The 19,821-nt window shown below is 35.1% G+C and overlaps 2 protein-coding genes across 5 annotated transcripts; one reads left to right on the forward strand and one right to left on the reverse strand.

The window, feature by feature from the left end:
• Window positions 1-1,542: 1,542 nt before the first annotated feature.
• On the reverse strand, window positions 1,543-11,137 carry LOC111464359. Its single transcript, XM_023108534.1, has 2 exons — window positions 10,608-11,137; window positions 1,543-2,185 (listed from the first exon to the last, which is right to left on the reverse strand). The coding sequence occupies exons 1-2, from the start codon at window positions 10,958-10,960 to the stop codon at window positions 1,771-1,773; spliced, it is 768 nt and encodes a 255-aa protein (XP_022964302.1). The 5' UTR covers window positions 10,961-11,137; the 3' UTR covers window positions 1,543-1,770.
• A 629-nt stretch (window positions 11,138-11,766) lies between these two features.
• On the forward strand, window positions 11,767-18,050 carry LOC111464538 (UDP-D-xylose:L-fucose alpha-1,3-D-xylosyltransferase MGP4-like). Of its 4 annotated transcripts, none has more exons than XM_023108773.1 (6): window positions 11,767-11,885; window positions 12,376-12,855; window positions 13,218-13,379; window positions 14,295-14,510; window positions 15,853-16,103; window positions 16,782-17,098. In XM_023108773.1, exons 2-5 carry the CDS (start codon window positions 12,376-12,378, stop codon window positions 16,060-16,062), a joined length of 1,068 nt encoding a protein of 355 aa, XP_022964541.1. In that variant the 5' UTR covers window positions 11,767-11,885; the 3' UTR covers window positions 16,063-16,103; window positions 16,782-17,098. The 4 variants fall into 4 exon arrangements, with proteins under 4 accessions (XP_022964541.1, XP_022964542.1, XP_022964543.1 ...); XM_023108774.1 differs by lacking the exon at window positions 16,782-17,098 and adding an exon at window positions 17,809-18,050 and having other exon boundaries at window positions 11,770-11,885; window positions 11,980-12,855; XM_023108775.1 differs by lacking the exon at window positions 16,782-17,098 and adding an exon at window positions 17,813-18,050 and having other exon boundaries at window positions 11,770-11,885; window positions 11,980-12,855.
• The last annotated feature ends 1,771 nt before the right edge of the window (window positions 18,051-19,821 follow it).

Below are 19,821 nucleotides of genomic sequence, written 5' to 3' on the forward strand. Positions count from 1 at the left end.
TTATTATTATTATTATTATTATTATTATTATTATTATTATTATTATTATTATTATTATTATTATTATTATTATTATTATTATTATTATTATTATTATTATTATTATTATTATTATTATTATTATTATTATTATTATTATTATTATTATTATTATTATTATTATTATTATTATTATTATTATTATTATTATTATTATTATTATTATTATTATTATTATTATTATTATTATTATTATTATTATTATTATTATTATTATTATTATTATTATTATTATTATTATTATTATTATTATTATTATTATTATTATTATTATTATTATTATTATTATTATTATTATTATTATTATTATTATTATTATTATTATTATTATTATTATTATTATTATTATTATTATTATTATTATTATTATTATTATTATTATTATTATTATTATTATTATTATTATTATTATTATTATTATTATTATTATTATTATTATTATTATTATTATTATTATTATTATTATTATTATTATTATTATTATTATTATTATTATTATTATTATTATTATTATTATTATTATTATTATTATTATTATTATTATTATTATTATTATTATTATTATTATTATTATTATTATTATTATTATTATTATTATTATTATTATTATTATTATTGTTATTGTTATTATTATTATTATTATTATTATTATCATTATTATTGTTATTATTATTATTATTGTTACAAAGGTCGAACATTGAAACAATTAATATATTTCTCCCATCAAACCAACTTTATAGACATCCATAGAATCTAATTTAATGGCAACCATTTTTGGTACCAAAGTTTGATGTTCACGACTAAATAAATAAATATATGTATAAACAATTTTTTAAAATAAATTTTAAGGTAATTTTTCAAAATATATATGGAAACTAAATTAAATATTTAAAAATAAATAAATAAATATTTTACAGATTAACATTTTATTTTTATTAAAAAAAAATTGAATGAATGAACCAACTCAAAAAAAAAATTATGATTGGGTTGATTTGGGTGCATTATTCAATAAAAATTGTTTACTAAATAATATCTACCCGACCCAACCAACCTACATACACCCTATTTGAATAAATAATATCTATCCGGCCCAACCAACGTACATATACCCAATTTGAATTCGAAAGGTAAGTAGTGTTTATACTTTATTGTACAAAAAAAAATTTCAAAAAAATTTATAAATTGTAGGAAGTCAACTACGTTAAACCTTGCATTTAATTAATCACCTCTTGCATTTATATTTATGAAATTTTAAAAGTAAGCTCTTAAAAAATAAAAATTAATATTGTGTTATTCTTACCATTTAAGAAAATAAAATTTTAATCATTCAATTTATTTTATAATTAGGGGTAACTCTTGCATTTTAAAATATTTAGATTTTAAACATCGATAAAAAAATTAAAAATCTAGAACGACGATGGTAAGTTTGTGATAATTTTTACCATTGGAGCTCAACTAGAGTTTGGATATATTATTGGTTCATCAGACATTCCCATCAAGAAATACACAAAATTGGCCTTCAAATTCACATTATATATCACTTACAATGTTTGTACAAAGGCTCATAAGATGAAAAACATGGGTAAAACAGTAATTACAGCCTGATTATACACACAAACACAGCACTGAAATTTTGTACCACCTTATGCTATAAAACAGTATCATCCCAACATATTAACAGACAATTAACCAAACCATATTCCAAAACTTTTTCCATCACTTTCAACTGACCTATGTTTCGTTTGAAGCTGAAGAAGACGATGACGTTTCAAAATAAGTGGGTTTCGGAGTAGACGAACAGCCAATGGCTTGGACCAACTCTTCCACGGTCAGAACCCGAAACTTGGGAGGTGGTGAGTTGAGAGCTATATTGTCGACACGGTGCTCGTAGATTTTACCTTCTTTGTCAAGCTTATACTCGGAGGTCCCATCAAATCGACCACGACTCTCCCATGGAACTCGTGGGATGCCATGAACGGTCCATCGAACCATGATGACGCTCTCCATTGGCTGCCATACGCCTATAACATCGACCCACAAAGCCCTGAAAAAGATCTTTCCATGGAATCGTAGTGCCCATAAGATTGACTTGTAGTTGTCAATGCCAGTGAAAGTGTTGAGAGGATCTTTGAATACAATGTCATCTCTTCGCATGGAAGTCAGAACAAAAGAGGAAAATCAGAATATTACAAGATAAGATGAGGTAGAATATGGTAAATGCTATTTGAAAAGAACTTGTTACTTCAAAGAGTTGAAATTCCAAGTGCATAAGCAGCAGCATCAAATCATTGCTACGTGGTCAAATGTCAAACCATATCCCATTCAAATCATTGCTACGTCGTCTATTTAGTTCTTGAACTTAAAAAAAGTAATCATTCTAGTTCACCTAATATTTGTCTCACGCTATACGATATATCAATACTCACATATTTAAAGTCACGTCATCCATCTATTACAAAAATTGGGAGAATAGAAAAGAGGGGGAGGAAAGCAAAGGAAGCCAAGAGAGATTACAAAAAAGTTCTTCCAATTGGCCGATAACTGTGAGATCCCACGTTGGTTGGGGAGGAGAACGAAGTATTCTTTATAAAGGTGTGGTAACCTCTCTCTAGCATACGCGTATTGAAAACCTTGAGAGGAAGCTCAAAGAAGACAATATCTGCTAGCGGTGGGCTTGGACTATTACAAAACAGTACTCTAGTAGTTGAAATGAGTATGAAAAGGCAATTCTATGTCGACAAAGATTCGTCCTTCTAAGCCAAAGGTCCAAAAGGAAAAGAAGGGAAAAAAAAAAGTTCTAACACCGTGAAGCCAAAGGGTGTTCTTGTCTTTCTTCAACGGATGCCCCACCACTATAAAAGGAAGAAGGTGATTGTGTCATTAGGAAGGGCAATGTGGCAAATAAACGTGCAAAGTATCAAATTCCAGCGGTTTCCAGCAAAGGGCCAGTTGAGAAAAAGGTGGTCCTGAAATTCTAAATCTTTCTTGCAAATGGTAGGCCCCTCTAGCCAGCAAAATCAATCATGAAGGTAGCCATTTTTTGGAATCTTGTCATGGATGGGTGTTTAGACACCCTTGTGGCTCAGCTCCCAATAAGAGTTTTTAGTAGTGGTCTTTCCAAATCATATCAAAACATAGTGAAAGAATATGTGGGCACAAAAGGAAGGGGTTGTAGTCTAGTAAAAAGAGATTTAAAGACTAATTACAAAATAATCGTGTTTATCGAGGTTAAAAGCCATTACCCTCAAACACTCACCTGCCACAAGAACTACCCATTTGTTATTGAATTTTATGATTTCAGAGTGAGGTTGGTGGGTATCCAAGCACATAAAAACACAATATGCTAATATATTACAATGCCAAAAGTTAATTACAATATAACCATAGGCATTCGAGAGGGTTATCTCTCCCCCAAGTCCCCCATAATAGACACTCCACTAAAATGATCATGTGTCCCTAACACCCCTTATTCTCAATAAGATGTTTCTTTTGCCTCCTTCTAGGGGATCGAAAAATAAAGAAATAGTTAATATGTTCAAGATCATACCGTCTCAATTCCTCCTATTTCTTCAGATTCGGGATGTGATATGGTTCCAAAGGATGAACAAGGTATGGATAGTTCCAATGAGACTTCATTCTGGAACAAAAATCTATTTATTTATTTATTTCATTTATTCCATGACCGGAAGAGGAGGGGATACACGTTACACCATGATTTTGAATCAGAAGAGAGATTTCAAGAGATGGTAGATCTATTCACTCTATCAATAACCGAGCCGAGTTTGGTGTATCATAAGGGATTTGACTTTTCTATTGATTCCTACGAATTTGATCAAAAACAGTTCTTGAACCTCCCTCGGGAATGATTTGGAAGGTCCAAAACAAAAAATAACAAAGACACCGCTAACTCATTACCACTATTCCCCTGACTAATATACTACTAATCCCCCAGCAAATCTCATACTAGTACTCTACTCTTACATAGGTCTATTATAGTCTCTCGATCTAGTCGTAGAATCAACATGGAAACCACAAAGAGCATTAGTCTCTTTTCATTTCATCGATGACAAGTTTTGTTTGTTGTTAAAAAAAAATATAACACCTTGGAGATAACCTCTGATATAAAGAAGGTACAGACCCTTCACTCAAAAGAGAAGGGGCTTCACCTTATTCAAATTGGAGGAGACGTTTTCCTTCTTCAGATAAGGAGAACTTATCCCAAGAGCTCATTCATCCCTAAATCAGCCAGATTCCTCGTTAGAGGGAAAATTCACTTTATTAGTATCTCAAGATGGTGTAAAGGAATGCTCGACAACTCTACTTGGCAAAAGTAAATTGGCCCCTTGACAAGAAGCCACCCTTCATGTGAGATCCCATATCGGTTGGAGAGGGGAACAAATCATTGTTTACAAGGGTGTGGAAACCTCTCCTTAGCAGATGCGTCTTAAAAATCTCGAGGGGAAGCTCGAAAGGGGAAAGCCCAAAGAGGACAATATCTGCTAGTGGTGAACTTGGGCTGTTACACTTCCACTCGATCGTTGGAATATTAAAACTTCGATTGTTGGAATATTAAAACTTTGAAACTCATAGGAGATGCCTATGGAAGTTTTATTGAGATTGCCAAAAAGACTTCATCGCGTGTGGATTTGATACAAGCCACCATCCAAATCAAGAAAAACTTAGAGAGAGGAAGTATTCCCCTTATGGTCTTGACCCTTGCTTCCATGGAGATTTGTTTGTTGATGCAATGGTCAGTTTCCATGGAACCGAAGCAACAATAAAAGGATTTTGCACCATCAAGGATAGTGAAGTTATCGTAGAAACTTCAGGAGGCATTCTTGGACCATACCTTGGTCAAACGACAAAGGCACATCACCAAAAGGGGCTTCTCAAGTACAGTATTACTCAACAATCTTAATCTTAGATTTACACATCACCAGGTCATATCCCATAGCCCTGAAAAGGTAAATACAACCCCCATCCACCATGGATCGCCCCCAACTTTCTAGGACCACTCCTACAAAAATCGCTAAACCCCTCAACCAAACCCATTTCTTGCACCCTCCCCTTCATGGACCCATAGCTACCCCAGTCGACCAACCCACCGCCGCATATAAAAGTCCACCTCCCCCACATAAACCAAAGGTCACCAATCCCCCACCCTACTTTTCGCTAACCTCCACAATCTCATCTACTATACCACTTTTTATCCTTGATCCACAAGTTGTGACAGTATCACTAGAAAAACATGCCATCATCGTAAAGAACCAAAAAAAATCCTCGTTCCAGGAACAAAATTCTCCATGGTTGACTCTCACCAAGAATCCGATGACAAATATGCATCTAGTCATCTCCCCTTCTCCACACCGATGACAAATATGCATCTAGTCATCTCCCCTTCTCCACATCTCCTCATCTCCTACTGCGAGTATGCCCAATCTCTCTGTCTCTCTATCAGTGATTATCCTCGTGAATATAGAGCTTGACACTTTTTTTCCAGAAAGAAGAATAAAACAAGGCAAAAGAAATCGCCCCAATATTGGCGAAACTCACATCAGTAATAGCCCATTCAAGTTCTGGCACCATGGCAAAAAGAACACCACATGTGTATCACAACTATTCCATCGGGGAAAAATAAGCCCACTATAGCCATGAAACAGAGTAAACTAACTAGGGAGATTATTGGCCCCCTTTCGAGCATCAATTATGAGAAATCCAACTAGTCACAATTGGGTGACCACTATCTTTTATTATTATTATCTCTTGAAAGGTCAAAAACTTAGGAGATTGGCAAAAGAGAGCCCTCAGCGAGACCTTCCTCGTCAAATACAATCTCATTAGGGTCATTCTTCCATAAACAAAATTGAATTTTGTTGATCGCTTGATAGTTAAATCCCTTTGGAGTGCTAGACATATTGATTAGACATTTTTTAATGCCTCAGGAACATCGGGGGATCTTAATAATGTGGAATAACCCAACTTTGATCATCTCCGAAGTCAACAAAGGTATTTACACCCAAACCACACATATTATATTGGCCGACAGTTACAATTTTTGGATAACAGGGATCTATAGCCCTTATAGATATCAAGAAAGACCTCTCTTCTGGCCGGAGTTACAAGACCTATATAGCCTTCGCACAAAAAACTAGCTTTTGGCTGGTGACTTCAATATCTCTCAGTGGACACATGAAAAATCTAGCGGAAAAGTTATCAGAGGCATGAGACACTTCAATAACTTCATAATAGAAGTTGAACTCATTGACCTTCTCATAAGTAATGGTCTCTATACCTGATCAAATAGCAGATCTCACCCACCTTGACACTAATCGACAGATTTCAGCTACAAAAGGTCCCCTCAAAAAATTTAGTAACACTAGTGTTTAAAGACCGAATAAACCTACATCTGATCATTATCCCATTGTACTTACTATGGACTACTATAAATGGCCCCTCACTATTCTGCTTCGAGAATATGTGATATAACCACGTTGAATTTTTGTCAATGGTAGAATACCGGTGGAAGAACACACCCTTCCGTGGATGGGCGGGGCATAGTTTCATCAACAAACTTAAAAGGTTAAAAGAAGTCTTGAAGAAATGAAACAAGAAGGTTTTTTTTGTTGTATTTCCACAAAAATAAACCAACTCCTTACTGAAATTGCTCTCCTTGATCAGATGGAGGGCTCTATCACATTAGCTTAAAACTCACCTAGTTGGCAGCAAAGGAAGAGCAATCTTGGAGACAAAAATGTAAAAAATGATGGCTAGAAAAGGGCGACATAAACTCCAAAATTTTCTATCATAACATGGCTTCAAAGAAATGAAAGAGTACCATCATGAAAATTCTATCAACGCAAGGCAGAAGTGGTAAACGAAGATGCAATTGTAATTGAACTTTACACATCCTTATATGCAAAGGACGATACCCTTTATCGAATTTCCAAACAATATTGACGGGAGCCCAATTAACCAACAGCAATAAGCCTCCTTTGAGGATCCTTTCACCGAAGAAAAGGTAGGAAGGCAATGTAGTTCCTAGGCTTCAAAAAAACTCCAAGACCAAATGGTTTAACCTCAGAAATTTTTATAAAATGTTAGAACATTTTGAGAGCTGATATCATGAGAGTGTTCCACGATTCTTTTTCATAATAGAATTATCAATGGTAACCGAAATAAAACATACATCTATTTGATCTTAAACAAAAGGAATGCCCACACTGTCGCCAACTTTCACCCCATAAGTCTTACGACCAAACTATACAAAATCATAGCAATGGTCAATCAGAGTGTCTTAAAAGGGTTCTACCTTTCACGATTATTGGGCTACAGACAACTATTGTAGAGAGAAGGCAAATCCTCCATGTATCCCTTGTGGCAAATGAACTTATATATGAATGGAAAAAAAAGAAACAAAAAAGTGTAGTCATCAAATTTTTGGAAAAAGCCTTCAATAAGGTCGATTGGACTTTCCTCGAAAATATTCTTGTAGCAAAAGACTTTGGCTCAAAATGGCGGGATGGATAAAAGGTTGCATTTCATCCACAAATTTCTCCATGATCATCCATGGAAGACCGAGAGGGAAGATTCATGCCTCACGGGTTCTTTGAAAAGGGGATCCACAATCCCCTTTCCTTTTCATAATGGCAATGGATTGCCTCAGTCGCTTACTCACTAAGGTCTAATATGAAGGGCAGATAAATAACTTTTAAGTTGGAAAAGAAGGCTTAAGCATCAACCACCTTCAGTTTGTTGCGGATGATACAATTCTCTTTTCTAATTTTTCAGATGTCTCCATAAAAAACATGATCGAGATGGTATAAACCTTCAAAAGATGCTTAGGACAAAATGTCAATCTCCAAAAAATAAAGATTATGGGCATCAATATTAGCATACAGATTATTAAAGACTTGCCGACAAAATATGTACCTAAGATTACCCTTCAATGGGAACTACAAATCTTTCTCCTTCTGAAAGACCATTATTGAAAAAATAGAAAGAAGGTTATCAACATGGTCATCATCTTATACTTCCAAAGGCGAAATGCTCACCCTAATACAAGACACACTATCCAACCTCCCCACTTACTACATATCTCTATTCAAAATGCCACAAAAAGTGTCTACAGATATAGAACGATTATTTATAAACTATTTGTCACACCTTATCTGATGAAATATCATATACCTCCTAGCAGACAAGGGAGAACTTGTACTATTTTCGATAAAAGAGAAGAACAAAGCTCTCCTCGCCAAATGGATACAGAGATATTATCACAAAGACAATGCCTTGTGGAGAAAACTTATAAAGGCCAAACATACTCCTACATCATGTCCAAATCGACCCATCTTCTGCAAAGGGTCATGGAAGTACATAAAAAAACATCAAAACCTCATCATCAACCGAATTCACTATAGGGTGAATGATGGAGGAAGCACATCTTTCTAGACCGACCATTGGACTGAGAACACCACGCTAGCCTTGGAGTATCAATTGCAAAGTAAAACATTTGAAATATTTTCTTAGAGACTCCAAGTTTTCAAAAAGAATTTTTGCTTGAGTTAGTTTAAAATGTCATGACATGCATGTAATAACGGTCGTATATTTAAGAGGAAAAATAGGGGTCGCTCCAACTTTTTTATGAGGTAGTCTCTTCTCTCTCTTCTTCCCTTTTCGCCTTTCTTTTTTCTTCTTTCCTTGGTCAAAGCTTGTCGTTGTCGCTCACTGCTCTCCTTACCATCTACCACCACATCTCTCCTCTCATCGTTGACATTACACCATTGCCATCACATCGTGGAAGGATTCTTCTTTGCAGATCTAAGACAGAAATGTTCCTTCTGTTTCTAACTCTCCAGAAGTCTGAAGACTTCACAACATGGATTTTTACCAACTCATCAGTCATAATGCTCCAAGAAACCACATCTGGATGAGACATTTTATCAAATACCAACCGTGCTTCCACTTAACCTTTAAAATTAAAATTGATCTGATATAAACCCATCTCTAAGTTTTCCTTTCCACTCTTCACACCTCTCCTTTGATCCTATTTTGTTTCTCTTATTTCTTTTTGGTAAGAAGTTGCGCTGTGAGAAAAATGAAAGAAAATACAGGCCATACAAGAAACAAGCACCATAAAAGAACATCTCAGAAACTACACATTAGGACTCCAATTCAACAAAATCAAACCAAGATCATAATTACGAATATAATATAAAAAAGGCCTAGCGACTAACTCCAACATGAGCTATTAAGCCTCATCAACTCCCACAATGCCAACCTGATACAGTTCCACATCCAAGATCTCCACTTAATACCAAGCCCCTTCTTCTCCAAGACCCTGTCTAAAAATTCCAGTCTACATGGTCATAAGCTTTTTCAAAATTTATTTTGAAAATCATCCCTTTCTTCTTACTGTGACCATAGTCCTCAATGGCCTCATTAGCTATCAACACTTTGTCCAAAATTTTCCTCCTAGCCATAGAGGCCCCTAAGTATTCAAAATAGTCCTAGGAAAAACTTTCCTCAACCGAACTGCCAATACCTTAGCAATAATCCTATATAAACTTGTGACCAAACTAATGGGCCCAAAATGCTTCATATTGTGATTTGTCATTGTTGTCTTTCTTAGGAACTAGGCACATGTAAGTCTCACTCATACTTGCATTATTGATAATGTAACAGCCCCAAGCCCACCGCTAACAGATATTGTCCTCTTTAGACTTTCCCTTTCAAGCTTCCCCTCAAGGTTTTTAAAACGCGCCTGCTAAGGAGAGGCTTCCACACCCTTATAAAGAATATTTCGTTCTCCTCTCCAACCGATGTGGGATTTCACAAATAATACCCCTCTCAAAAAGTTATGCGAAAACTTTCCACAAATCCTCCTTGACACAATTCCAATTATCCTAAAAGAAGTCCATAGTGAACGCATCCAGTCAAGGAAACTTATTCCTAGCAAAGCCAAAGACCACCTTAAGAATGTCCTCCAAGGTAAAAGGGCTTCAACTCCTCATTTTCCCTAACTAGGATAGGACACCAGTCAAGAGCTTCCAAGAACTGTCTAGGAAGCGGATAAGGAGCATGCAACTTGGAGAAAAAGGAAGTAATCTCTTCCTCAATTCCCATGTCATCCTCCACCACCACACAATCAACCTTTCACTAAGAATTGGAAGGTTTGTGAAATGATGGAGAAAACTGATCATCTCTCACTCTCACCGTAACAACCTAAATCCACCGCTAACAAATATTGTCCTCTTTGGACTTTTCCTTTTGGGCTTCCTCTCAAGGTTTTAAAAAGCGTTTGTTAGGGAGAGGTTTCTACACTCTAGTAAAGGATGCTTCATTCTCCTCCCCAATCAATGTGGGATCTCACGATGACTTTTTCCCCTTTGTCTTCTCACATCATCTCACTGAAAACTTCTATCAAACCTACAACTACCAACAATTACAACATACAAATTATTGCACCACAGTTCTAGGCTCTCTTCCATCCTGATACATCGATCATACAAGATATACAAAAAAGAAATCTTCACAACAATCAATAAAACAAAAGGACAGACATTAAATACCTGTATATATCAAAGCTAAGCTCCCTGTAGAAAAGCTCCGGAAACTCTTCCCTCAGGGTTCGTATAGCATACCCCATATTCACATAATAATTCTGCTTTTCTTCCTCCTCTTTACTCATCTTGGAGTCCCCTTTCAATGGAGTTGCAAACTGTCCGTGCAGCTTTACATACTGATCCCATTTCGAAACACCAATTTCAGAACCCTTCACTTCCGAACAAACCTTAATCATAGCCTTAGCGCCGATCGTCCCAAAATTCGATGAAACCCTGAAGCCTTTAACATTTCTAGGATTGGGATGGCTGATAATCTTCGAGACGATGGAAAATTCCGGTGCACGAGCGAGAAGAGCCATGGAAATACACAGTCGACAGCTAATTCAAGAATTAAACGAAATCCAATACAGAAAATACCATTTTTTTCCTTGTTTTTCTTTAAGAACGAACGAAGATGTTTACACCACAGAGCCGATCGTTCTTTAACTGGTGAGAAAATGCGACTGCAGAGAAGGAGAAATATCTGTATAGATAAACCTATAATTATTTTGGATAAGCTGAATTATCAACACAATTCACTAATCACCCATTAATCTTTACTAATCGCCCATTAATCTTTACTAATCACAATTATGTCCACATCAATAAGATGTGTTCCACACACACTATAAGGATTTTTTTTATTGATTTTAATTTTCTCTTTTTTTTTAAAAAAATTACATTTATACACATTATTAAAAAATATCTATATTTATGTTAACAAATGGGGCGAGTTTTAATTTTTTTTTAAAAGTATTACATGTAAATGTTAAATTTTTTAAAATGTCTAGTAAATTCTTAAACTTTTATACTTTTAATTAAAAAAAAATCATTATTTATTTATTTATTTATTTATTTTATTTCCCAATCCTTTTCTATTTTTATGAAAAGGAAATAAATAGATTGCCATTGTTTAATTATAATTATATAAAAATAATATTTATTATTTAAAAAAAATAAAGAAAAGAGTAGTTGAAAATTCACACACCATTAAATACCACAAAATATCATATTTTTATAATGTTTTAACAAAAATCCAAGACTATTTGCAGAAAACCCCCTACAAAATATCATATTGACATAATTAGTCCACATCTTCTATTTCTTTTGCCTATTAGTATTAAGCGAAGAAACTGCTAAAACAGCTCCCCGCCACCGCCACCGCCACTCTCCACTGTTCTACCTCTCAGATCCTCACTCTTCAAGCACCAGAGCCTCTGTGGAAGCTTGATTTCCAACGACAAGGTAAATCTTAGTAATTTTGGTTTATGAACTCGTTTTCTTTTGGTTACTTTTAGTTTTTGAATTCGTATTCTGAATCATGTCCGAATAATTTCAGATCATTGATCATTGATCATTGCGGATGAATCCGTGGCAATTTCTCATGGTTAAGTTCTGCTGATCTGTTTGCCCACTGCCATTTGCGTTTTGTTTCCTCTCATTGTGATTGATCCGATTATTGGCACAGAAAGTTTGTTAAGATTGGTTTTTAATTGGTTTCTTAAGCTCGAATCTGGCCTTGAGAGTTCAGTTTTCGTACTCCTGATGGAATGGGAGTTCTTATCTGCAGTTGATTTGTGTTCATTTCTTGTTTGAATGTTGTTGATTGATTTTGCAATTTGATTCTGCGACGAATGATTTGGGGATAGTTCTCATCTTCCTCCTTCTGGCTCAAAGTTTTAGAGATTTACTTGACATCGGCTTCACACTGTTCTGTGTTTTTTAATGCACGAAGATGCCGTCGATCTTGCACCAAAGACCCATTCATAACCCACTTGCAAATTCGTACCCACTTTCTCCTCGTTCTTCCTCGAGTTCTGAGAGATCCTTTTCCATATTCAGCCCTTTAAATCTGCTTGCTCTGCTTTCTCTTATTGTGATTCTCGGGGTCTTCTTACCTTGGATGAATATACAAGAGAGTATTTTCTCAAGCTCCAAGATCTCGAACGATAAATGGCGAGAATACTCATTGGCTGAAGCTGCGTCGTTCGTCGCTAGGAACGGGACTGTGATTGTTTGCGCTGTGAGCCAACCCTACTTGCCGTTTCTTAATAATTGGTTGATTAGTGTTACTCGGCAGAAGCACCACGAGAAAGTTCTTGTTATTGCAGAGGACTATGCAACGCTCTATAAGGTGAATGAACGATGGCCGGGGCATGCAGTGCTCGTCCCACCAGCTCCTGATGCTCAAACGGCTCATAAATTTGGTTCTCAGGTGTGGTTAGTTGACTCTATTATGTGCTTTCATAAATTTTGTTTCTTTATCATAGGCGTAGATTTATTTATTTTATTTGAAACGAAAAACATGATTGCTTATATAAACATATTCAGTGTTTTTTGCTTCTCTGTTCAATATCTCATCACATTTAAGATTGCTTGGGCAAAGATGTTTTGTTAATGCAGCACTTGGTCATGAACATTTTCATTCTTGCATGTGTTTTCTAAACATGATGCCACTTGTATTTTTTCATTTTTTTCTCAATGAAAGCTCAGTTTTTTAAAAAAAGATAATAATAAAAAATCTTCAGCCAAATTCACTGCCTATGTGAAATGAAAATGATTGTCTTCACTTTTCAGGGATTCTTCAACTTCACGTCCCGAAGACCACGACACCTACTACACATTTTGGAGCTTGGTTATAATGTTATGTACAATGATGTTGATATGGTATGGCTGGCTGATCCATTTCCTTATCTGCAAGGGAAACATGATGTGTACTTCACAGATGACATGGCTGCGGTACATACAACTTTTCCTCTCCCTTTTTTTCCCATTTCATCTGGTGCAATGTTTGTGGACTTGTGTTGCTTACACTTTCCTTGTGTATAAAGTCTAATTTTCTATTTCTTAATCTTTGAGTAAGAAAGATGTGAGATCCCACATCGGTTGTGGAGGAGAATGAAACATTCTTTATAAGGGTGTGGAAACCTCTCCCTAGCAGACGCGTTTTAAAAACCTTGAGGGGAATCTGAAAGGGAAAGCCCAAAGAGGACAATATCTGCTAGCGGTGGGCTTCGGCCGTTACAAATGGTATCAGAGTTAGACACCGGGCGATGTGTCAACGAGGAGGTTGAGCCCCGAAGGGGGGGGGTGGACAAGAGGCATTGTGCTAGCAAGGATGTTGAGCCCTGAAAGGAGATGGATTGAGGGGTCCCACATCGATTGTTGAAGGGAATGAGTGCCAGCGAGGACACTGGGCCCCGAAGGGGGGTGGATTATGAGATCTCACATCGGTTAGGGAGGAGAACGAAACATTCTTTATAAGGGTGTGGAAACCTTTTCCTAGCAGACGCATTTTAAAAACCTTGAGGGGAAGCCCGAAAGGATTTTTCTAGTCCAAAGAGGACAATATTTGCTAGCGGTGGGTTTGGGCCGTTACAAAAAAGAAACATTCATAATAAGTTCGGGAAAATTTTAATGAAAAATGTTGAGGATTTAGCTTCTTGAAATTTCACCTTTGGTTAAACATTTGTATATTTGATAATTTCTTTGATCAATCAATCAAATTGACTGGAAAATGTGGTACTTGTAGATCTCTAGCTTAATATAACTTGAGAAGCGTGGTGACACTAAACTCTCATCTTAAATTTTGATGAAATGTGCATGCATCCTTGTTTGATTAACATAAGGTTATTTGTCCTCGTGCCTTAACAGGTAAAACCTTTGCACCACTCTCATGATTTGCCACCTCCAGGGAAAAAGGGCCGCACTTACATATGCAGCTGCATGATTTTCTTACGCCCCACCAATGGAGCAAAACTGATCATGAAGAAGTGGATTGATGAACTTAAAGCTCAGCCATGGTCCAAAGCAAAGAAATCAAATGATCAACCTGCTTTCAACTGGGCACTGAATAAAACCGCCGGAGAGGTTTGTTTTTCTTGCCTTATAGTTCTTACTATCATATCGTAATTGAGCTGCTTAGACCCCATACGATAACAATTAAGTTTACAAAAATTAGAAAACATTGAAAGGAGAATCAAATTTACACCATGTAAGAACACAAAAAGGATGGTGTATTATGAAATTATCACAAGATAAATACAAAGTATGAACTTCCATTCGATTATAAAGCAAAGATTTTTCTTTGTCATTGACGATGCTATTGTTGCTTTCAAGCCAAAGATCCCAAAAGAAAGCTTTATCGAGCTGCAGCCAAAAGAATTTCCTTTTTTTTTCCCTAAAAGAGTGGCCGACAAACATAGTAAGAATAGCTCCTTGATATCTAGTGGGCATGCCACTTGCCAATTTTAAGCGAAGAGAATGGAAATCCAGAAATTACCAGCAAAAGAACAGTTGAGAGGATATGGCCTTGGGTCTCCAGATATTTCTAAAAAAGTAAAAAAAAGAAAAGAAAAAAAACAGGGAGAGGGAGCATGTGGGAAGCCATTTTTATGTCTCATCTTGTGTTTATGTTTTCACAGCTAAGCTCACACAAGAAGAAACTCACTTCTTTGGGTATATGCTGTGCCACATTTTTTTTAATAGGGCGATTCTCCAAGCTAACTTTGTCGACAATTTTCTTTGAAGAGTGAATGGACTTTGAGCCTGTGAAAACCGAAATGATTCCAATGGCCATACCAGCTTCTTGGGGCTATCCAAGGGATGAAAGGGTCCCATATGTTTGTTTTTAGTTTTTAAAAATTAAGCTTGTCCGATTTACAATTTCTTTGTCTAGATTTTCCCCTTTTAAAAACACTTTTTTAGTCTACAAAAAATAAGCTTGTCGAATTGTTTCATGTCCCTCGTCAAAATTTGGTTCATCTACAAACAGTGTTTTTCCTGGTACTCAGTTCTTTACACTCTCCAAATGGGCCCTGGAAATCTTAGACGTTCAAAGGGGACCGAAGTTGCAGTGGTAACCGGTAGAAATAGCAATTGTTTCTATATAAGCCTAAAAGTAGAAAACCAAGAACAAGATTATTATCAAACTAGCCTTAGAGTAGACAATTTTTTTCCCTTTGGTAATCTAGAATCAGAATCAAATTTTCCTTTAAGCTAACAATCTGCCAAGCTGCTGAAACCAATTGATCTAGTAGTTTGTTCACTCAAGGTTCTGTCACTTGGATTAAATCTCTTAACTATGGCACAAATGCGGGAAGAATTCTTCAGTTTTTGGTCAAGACAAGACGAAATATATTAGATTTTCTCATAAAGAGAGACCATGCAGTTTAGATAACTATCTAAAATTGGCTACAATGATCATATACAGGTGGATCTATACCTGCTGCCGCAGACAGCATTCCCAACAGGTGGACTATACTTCAAGAACCAGTCATGGGTACAGGAAACCAAGGGAATGCATGTTATAATACATAATAATTATATCACAGGTTTTGAAAAGAAGATTAAGCGTTTCCGAGATTACGACCTGTGGTATGTGGATGATCATACTCTCGAGTCCCCTCTTGGACGAATATGAGAAGTTCATAGGTGTCATCACAATTCTTCCTTCAATTCAAGGTACATTCTTTTAGAAATTGTGCAGCCTTAGCTACATGTAGTTGAATTTTGAATTTTCCTTCTTCCTGGCAGTCTCGTATTTTTCTTTTGCGGTTTGTTTTCACAGTGATTCAATTAGTGGAATGACAATCATGCAACTGCAGTGAAGCCTGTTCTGTTATTGTTTATTAGCATTCGGTTAGAACTATATTTCATGACAACAAAGTAGCAGCATATAGCAAGATTATCATCATCATTCATTGAACATTTTCGATTATTACCAGTATTATTCTGAAAAACTCAGTCTCATTGATCAAATTCCTTTCAAAATTCTGTTTGTGGAAGTTATTTCACTTGGAACTTTAGTAGGGCTCTCCATTGGAGAATTTACAAATTTATGACATTCATGTATGACCAAACGAACTCTTGCTAGAAACTAAAGAAATGAAATGATATTGAAAGACAAAACTAACTCCACTGCCCTTTCATATACTTGGACTCTCTCTTATCTAAGTGCATTTAGGTTCGTACACTCAAAATATTGCCTACCTTCATCTATTCCCTTTTCTCATGCTTTTCTTTTTGCCCTTTTCCCAAATATTAGGAGCATATCTATTCTTGCATTAGGTGAGCTTTACATGCTCATTAGATCTGAAGGCTTGGATATCATATTTATTTCTCTTTGTTATACATGATTAGGTAGAAGGATATAGCAACGATGAAGGAAAATGGGCGTCGATGACGGAGGAGGGAGAAAGAAAATTCTGAATATTGAAGTTGAGATTTTCCATTTGGTCTCGGAATGGAAAACGTAGGAAATTCTTGAAATTTTGGTAGTTGTATTCAATTCTTGGGAATAATTCTTCTAATTTCTGTAAGGTTAATTTGTATAACTCATGAACTAGGTGAACGCAACTTGAATCTTATTAGCAGAGGCATCTCTTACTCTTAGATCTCTAAACGATGTTCCCTCCTTTGATTTTAGGAATAACCATGTATGTATAAGTTGTTGATTATGTATGCTACAACAACCCAAAATTTCTTAATGGTTTTTGCACAAAAATGTCAAGTTCTAACACTATTTTTGGTTGTTTAAAAGGACGTATACCCCTTGGTGAATGGAAATTCGAAGCTTAAAAACTAGCGTTTTAAGGTTACGATTATTGTTAAGGAGAAGAAACACGAGAAAGTTTCAAGAAGGAAGAAATCGAACATGTTCGATTTTTGAAGGTAGAAATAGTGGTAGTTAGGAAACCCCTAATCTACCAATTTCTAAAGCAGACTATTACCATTATTGATGTCATAAACTACTTTCGCAAGTCTTTGCATGCATTTTAGTCGTTATAGTCGTTAAATATGAAGTACCATTATTGTAGCAATTAATTTAAATAATTTTCACATATTATCATTTTCGTGTTGAAAATTGTTGTCATGTATTATCATTCTTATTTTGCATTTGGCTTAGTATTTGGTTTCACTGCACCAATCAATCATCTTTGCAATTTATATTGTTCCCAACCTCACTTATCATGGGTATCGCTTCCGTTGCCATTGATTCTTTTATCGATCATCCTTGTTTTCTCTCATATCAATTGTGACATCTCAACTATTGCCTGTAGCCTTAGTTGTCTTTATTTTTTATTTTCAATTCAAATGTGTTTTGTGTTCGTTTTGGCTTCGTTTGTTCTCTTAGAAATTTCGTTGTCATGCGTTCCTAACTATTTGTGTAGGAGTAGTTGTCACGCATCATCGGCTACCATCAATAACACATGCAGTTGTGAGCGAGGAGGAGGGACAAGAGAAGAACTACATTTAACGTAGTGGATTTTAGGAGTTACATGCAAGGATCTCATGTGTTTCAGTCTGACTAGTATGGTTCAATTCATTTAGACTAATTTGATCTTATTAAGTTGATTCGGTATGGTTCATCCAAGTTTTTTTTTTTTTTTGTTTGGCTAAGGCCAGTGAGCTTATCTCGCCTCATATTTAAACTAGAATTTTATGGATTAAGTTTTTTTTTAAGGGTGTTTTAACTTGTAAACGGATTAAAAATAAATTTTCTTGAGATTGAACTATGGTAAGGTATTTTATGTCTCGATGACCACTATTTTACATATTTTCTGAACCAATAGATATGTGTGCGTGTAGTTGACTGTGGGATTCTGTTTTTGATGTACACGATACAAATTCATTGTATTTATGAGACCTCTTGCGTGTTTTGAATGAGATAGTATTTCTCAATAAAATTGTACCAATTACCTCTTAAGATTATGGATTAATTGTACCACTACGGGCTCAAGCTCGTTGTCCCACATTTCGATTCCTGGTGTCAGTCTAGTTGGCCAAGGTTTTGGGTCTAGTCTCAAGCTACCTTGATCGATACTTGTAGATCTGGACAGAGGTATGTAGATGCTTGTCACAATCTAGTTGGCCAAAGTTTTGAACGAGATAAAATGCTAGTCGGCCCTTTTATTAACGGTCTCAGGTCCCCTGATTTATTTTATATTTTCCTTGTGTGTATGCATATTTAACCCTAATAAAAAGGTTACTTTCGATACTCAACCTTTCAAGATATTTTTCATATAGGAGTAAGAGCGGACAAGTTCGTGACAAAGCTTTTGTGAGAAACTACTCTCATGTTTTGATCATGCTTCCACATTATTCAATGGTTATTCAATATATTTACTCTATTTGCAAACTTATGTTATTTGTTCATGAAGTTTTTAATTTATTAATGAATTTTGATGGATTTTTTCAAAAATGTATTTAAAGTGGGGTATTTATTTCTCATATGAATTTGTATCTTGTATATTTGCGTTTGTTTTCTTTTAAAAATAACGTCGAACCCAAACACCAATAAATTTATAGACTAATTTAATTAAAACAACGACCTTGAAATTAAGTGCAATTTTATATTTATAACCTCCCAAACCTTTTTTTTTACGGGTTTTATTTATCAAAATAAAAATAGCTTAATTAAAACGTATTCGCAATTAATAGGTCATGAATCTCTCTATCTTTATGCAGGGTCAAATAAGTTCGTCTCTTCTCTGTTGAGATATATTTATACACGATAATTACCGTTAAATTTTTAATTACTTCTAAATATATTGTTAGTAAAGTATATTGAAAATGAATATCAACAGAAATGTCAAGTATATGATTATATATTTAATGTATTAAATAACATTGACTTTCTTATAATAAAAATAATAAAAAGCAAATTGACTTTGAATACTTTTAGTGTATATTATTGGTTGAAATTGATTCTATTTTTGTATTAAAAAAATTTGTTTATTGTAACTTCAGAAATAAATAATAAATAATAAGAGTAGTTGCTTATTTTATTATAATTTCTTTTTTTAAAAAATAAATTTTAACATTTATTATGCCACGAGATAAATTTTTTCATTTTGAAGTACGAGCCTCGAAATTTCAGTTTGAAAATATGTCATTTGGAGGAGGAAAAATCAGCCACTACAATCAGGTGAAGATGAAAGATCGAATCGATTTGGACCTAACCTGCATCCACGAACCGTATTCGAGACGCACAAACGTAGAGCTTCAGCCTAAACGCACGTCTTCAGCCCGTAGGGACAATCCATTGGTGGACACGGTCCCATGAGCGCGCCTCCAGCGTTGTCCCCATAGTTGGACGCAAAATTTCACACATATTTTAATGTGTTCGGATTCTATCAATTTTATTAATGGGTCTTTGATTAATTATTTAATTATAATA

Source organism: Cucurbita moschata, unplaced genomic scaffold (assembly GCF_002738365.1).
Source record: "Cucurbita moschata cultivar Rifu unplaced genomic scaffold, Cmos_1.0 Cmo_Scf00030, whole genome shotgun sequence".
NCBI classification, from domain to species: domain Eukaryota; kingdom Viridiplantae; phylum Streptophyta; class Magnoliopsida; order Cucurbitales; family Cucurbitaceae; genus Cucurbita; species Cucurbita moschata.

What these genes read in the sequence shown, in the direction of transcription:
- LOC111464538 (XM_023108773.1), top strand. Translation starts at nt 12,376, where the DNA reads ATGCCGTCGATCTTGCACCAAAGACCCATTCATAACCCACTTGCAAAT. An exon ending in TCACAGATGACATGGCTGCG is followed by an intron (nt 13,380 to 14,294) that starts GTACATACAACT and finishes GTGCCTTAACAG; the next exon opens with GTAAAACCTTTGCACCACTC. An exon ending in TGAATAAAACCGCCGGAGAG is followed by an intron (nt 14,511 to 15,852) that starts GTTTGTTTTTCT and finishes GATCATATACAG; the next exon opens with GTGGATCTATACCTGCTGCC.
- LOC111464359 (XM_023108534.1), bottom strand. Translation starts at nt 10,960, where the DNA reads ATGGCTCTTCTCGCTCGTGCACCGGAATTTTCCATCGTCTCGAAGATT. An exon ending in CTTAGCTTTGATATATACAG is followed by an intron (nt 2,186 to 10,607) that starts GTATTTAATGTC and finishes TTCCATGCGAAG; the next exon opens with AGATGACATTGTATTCAAAG.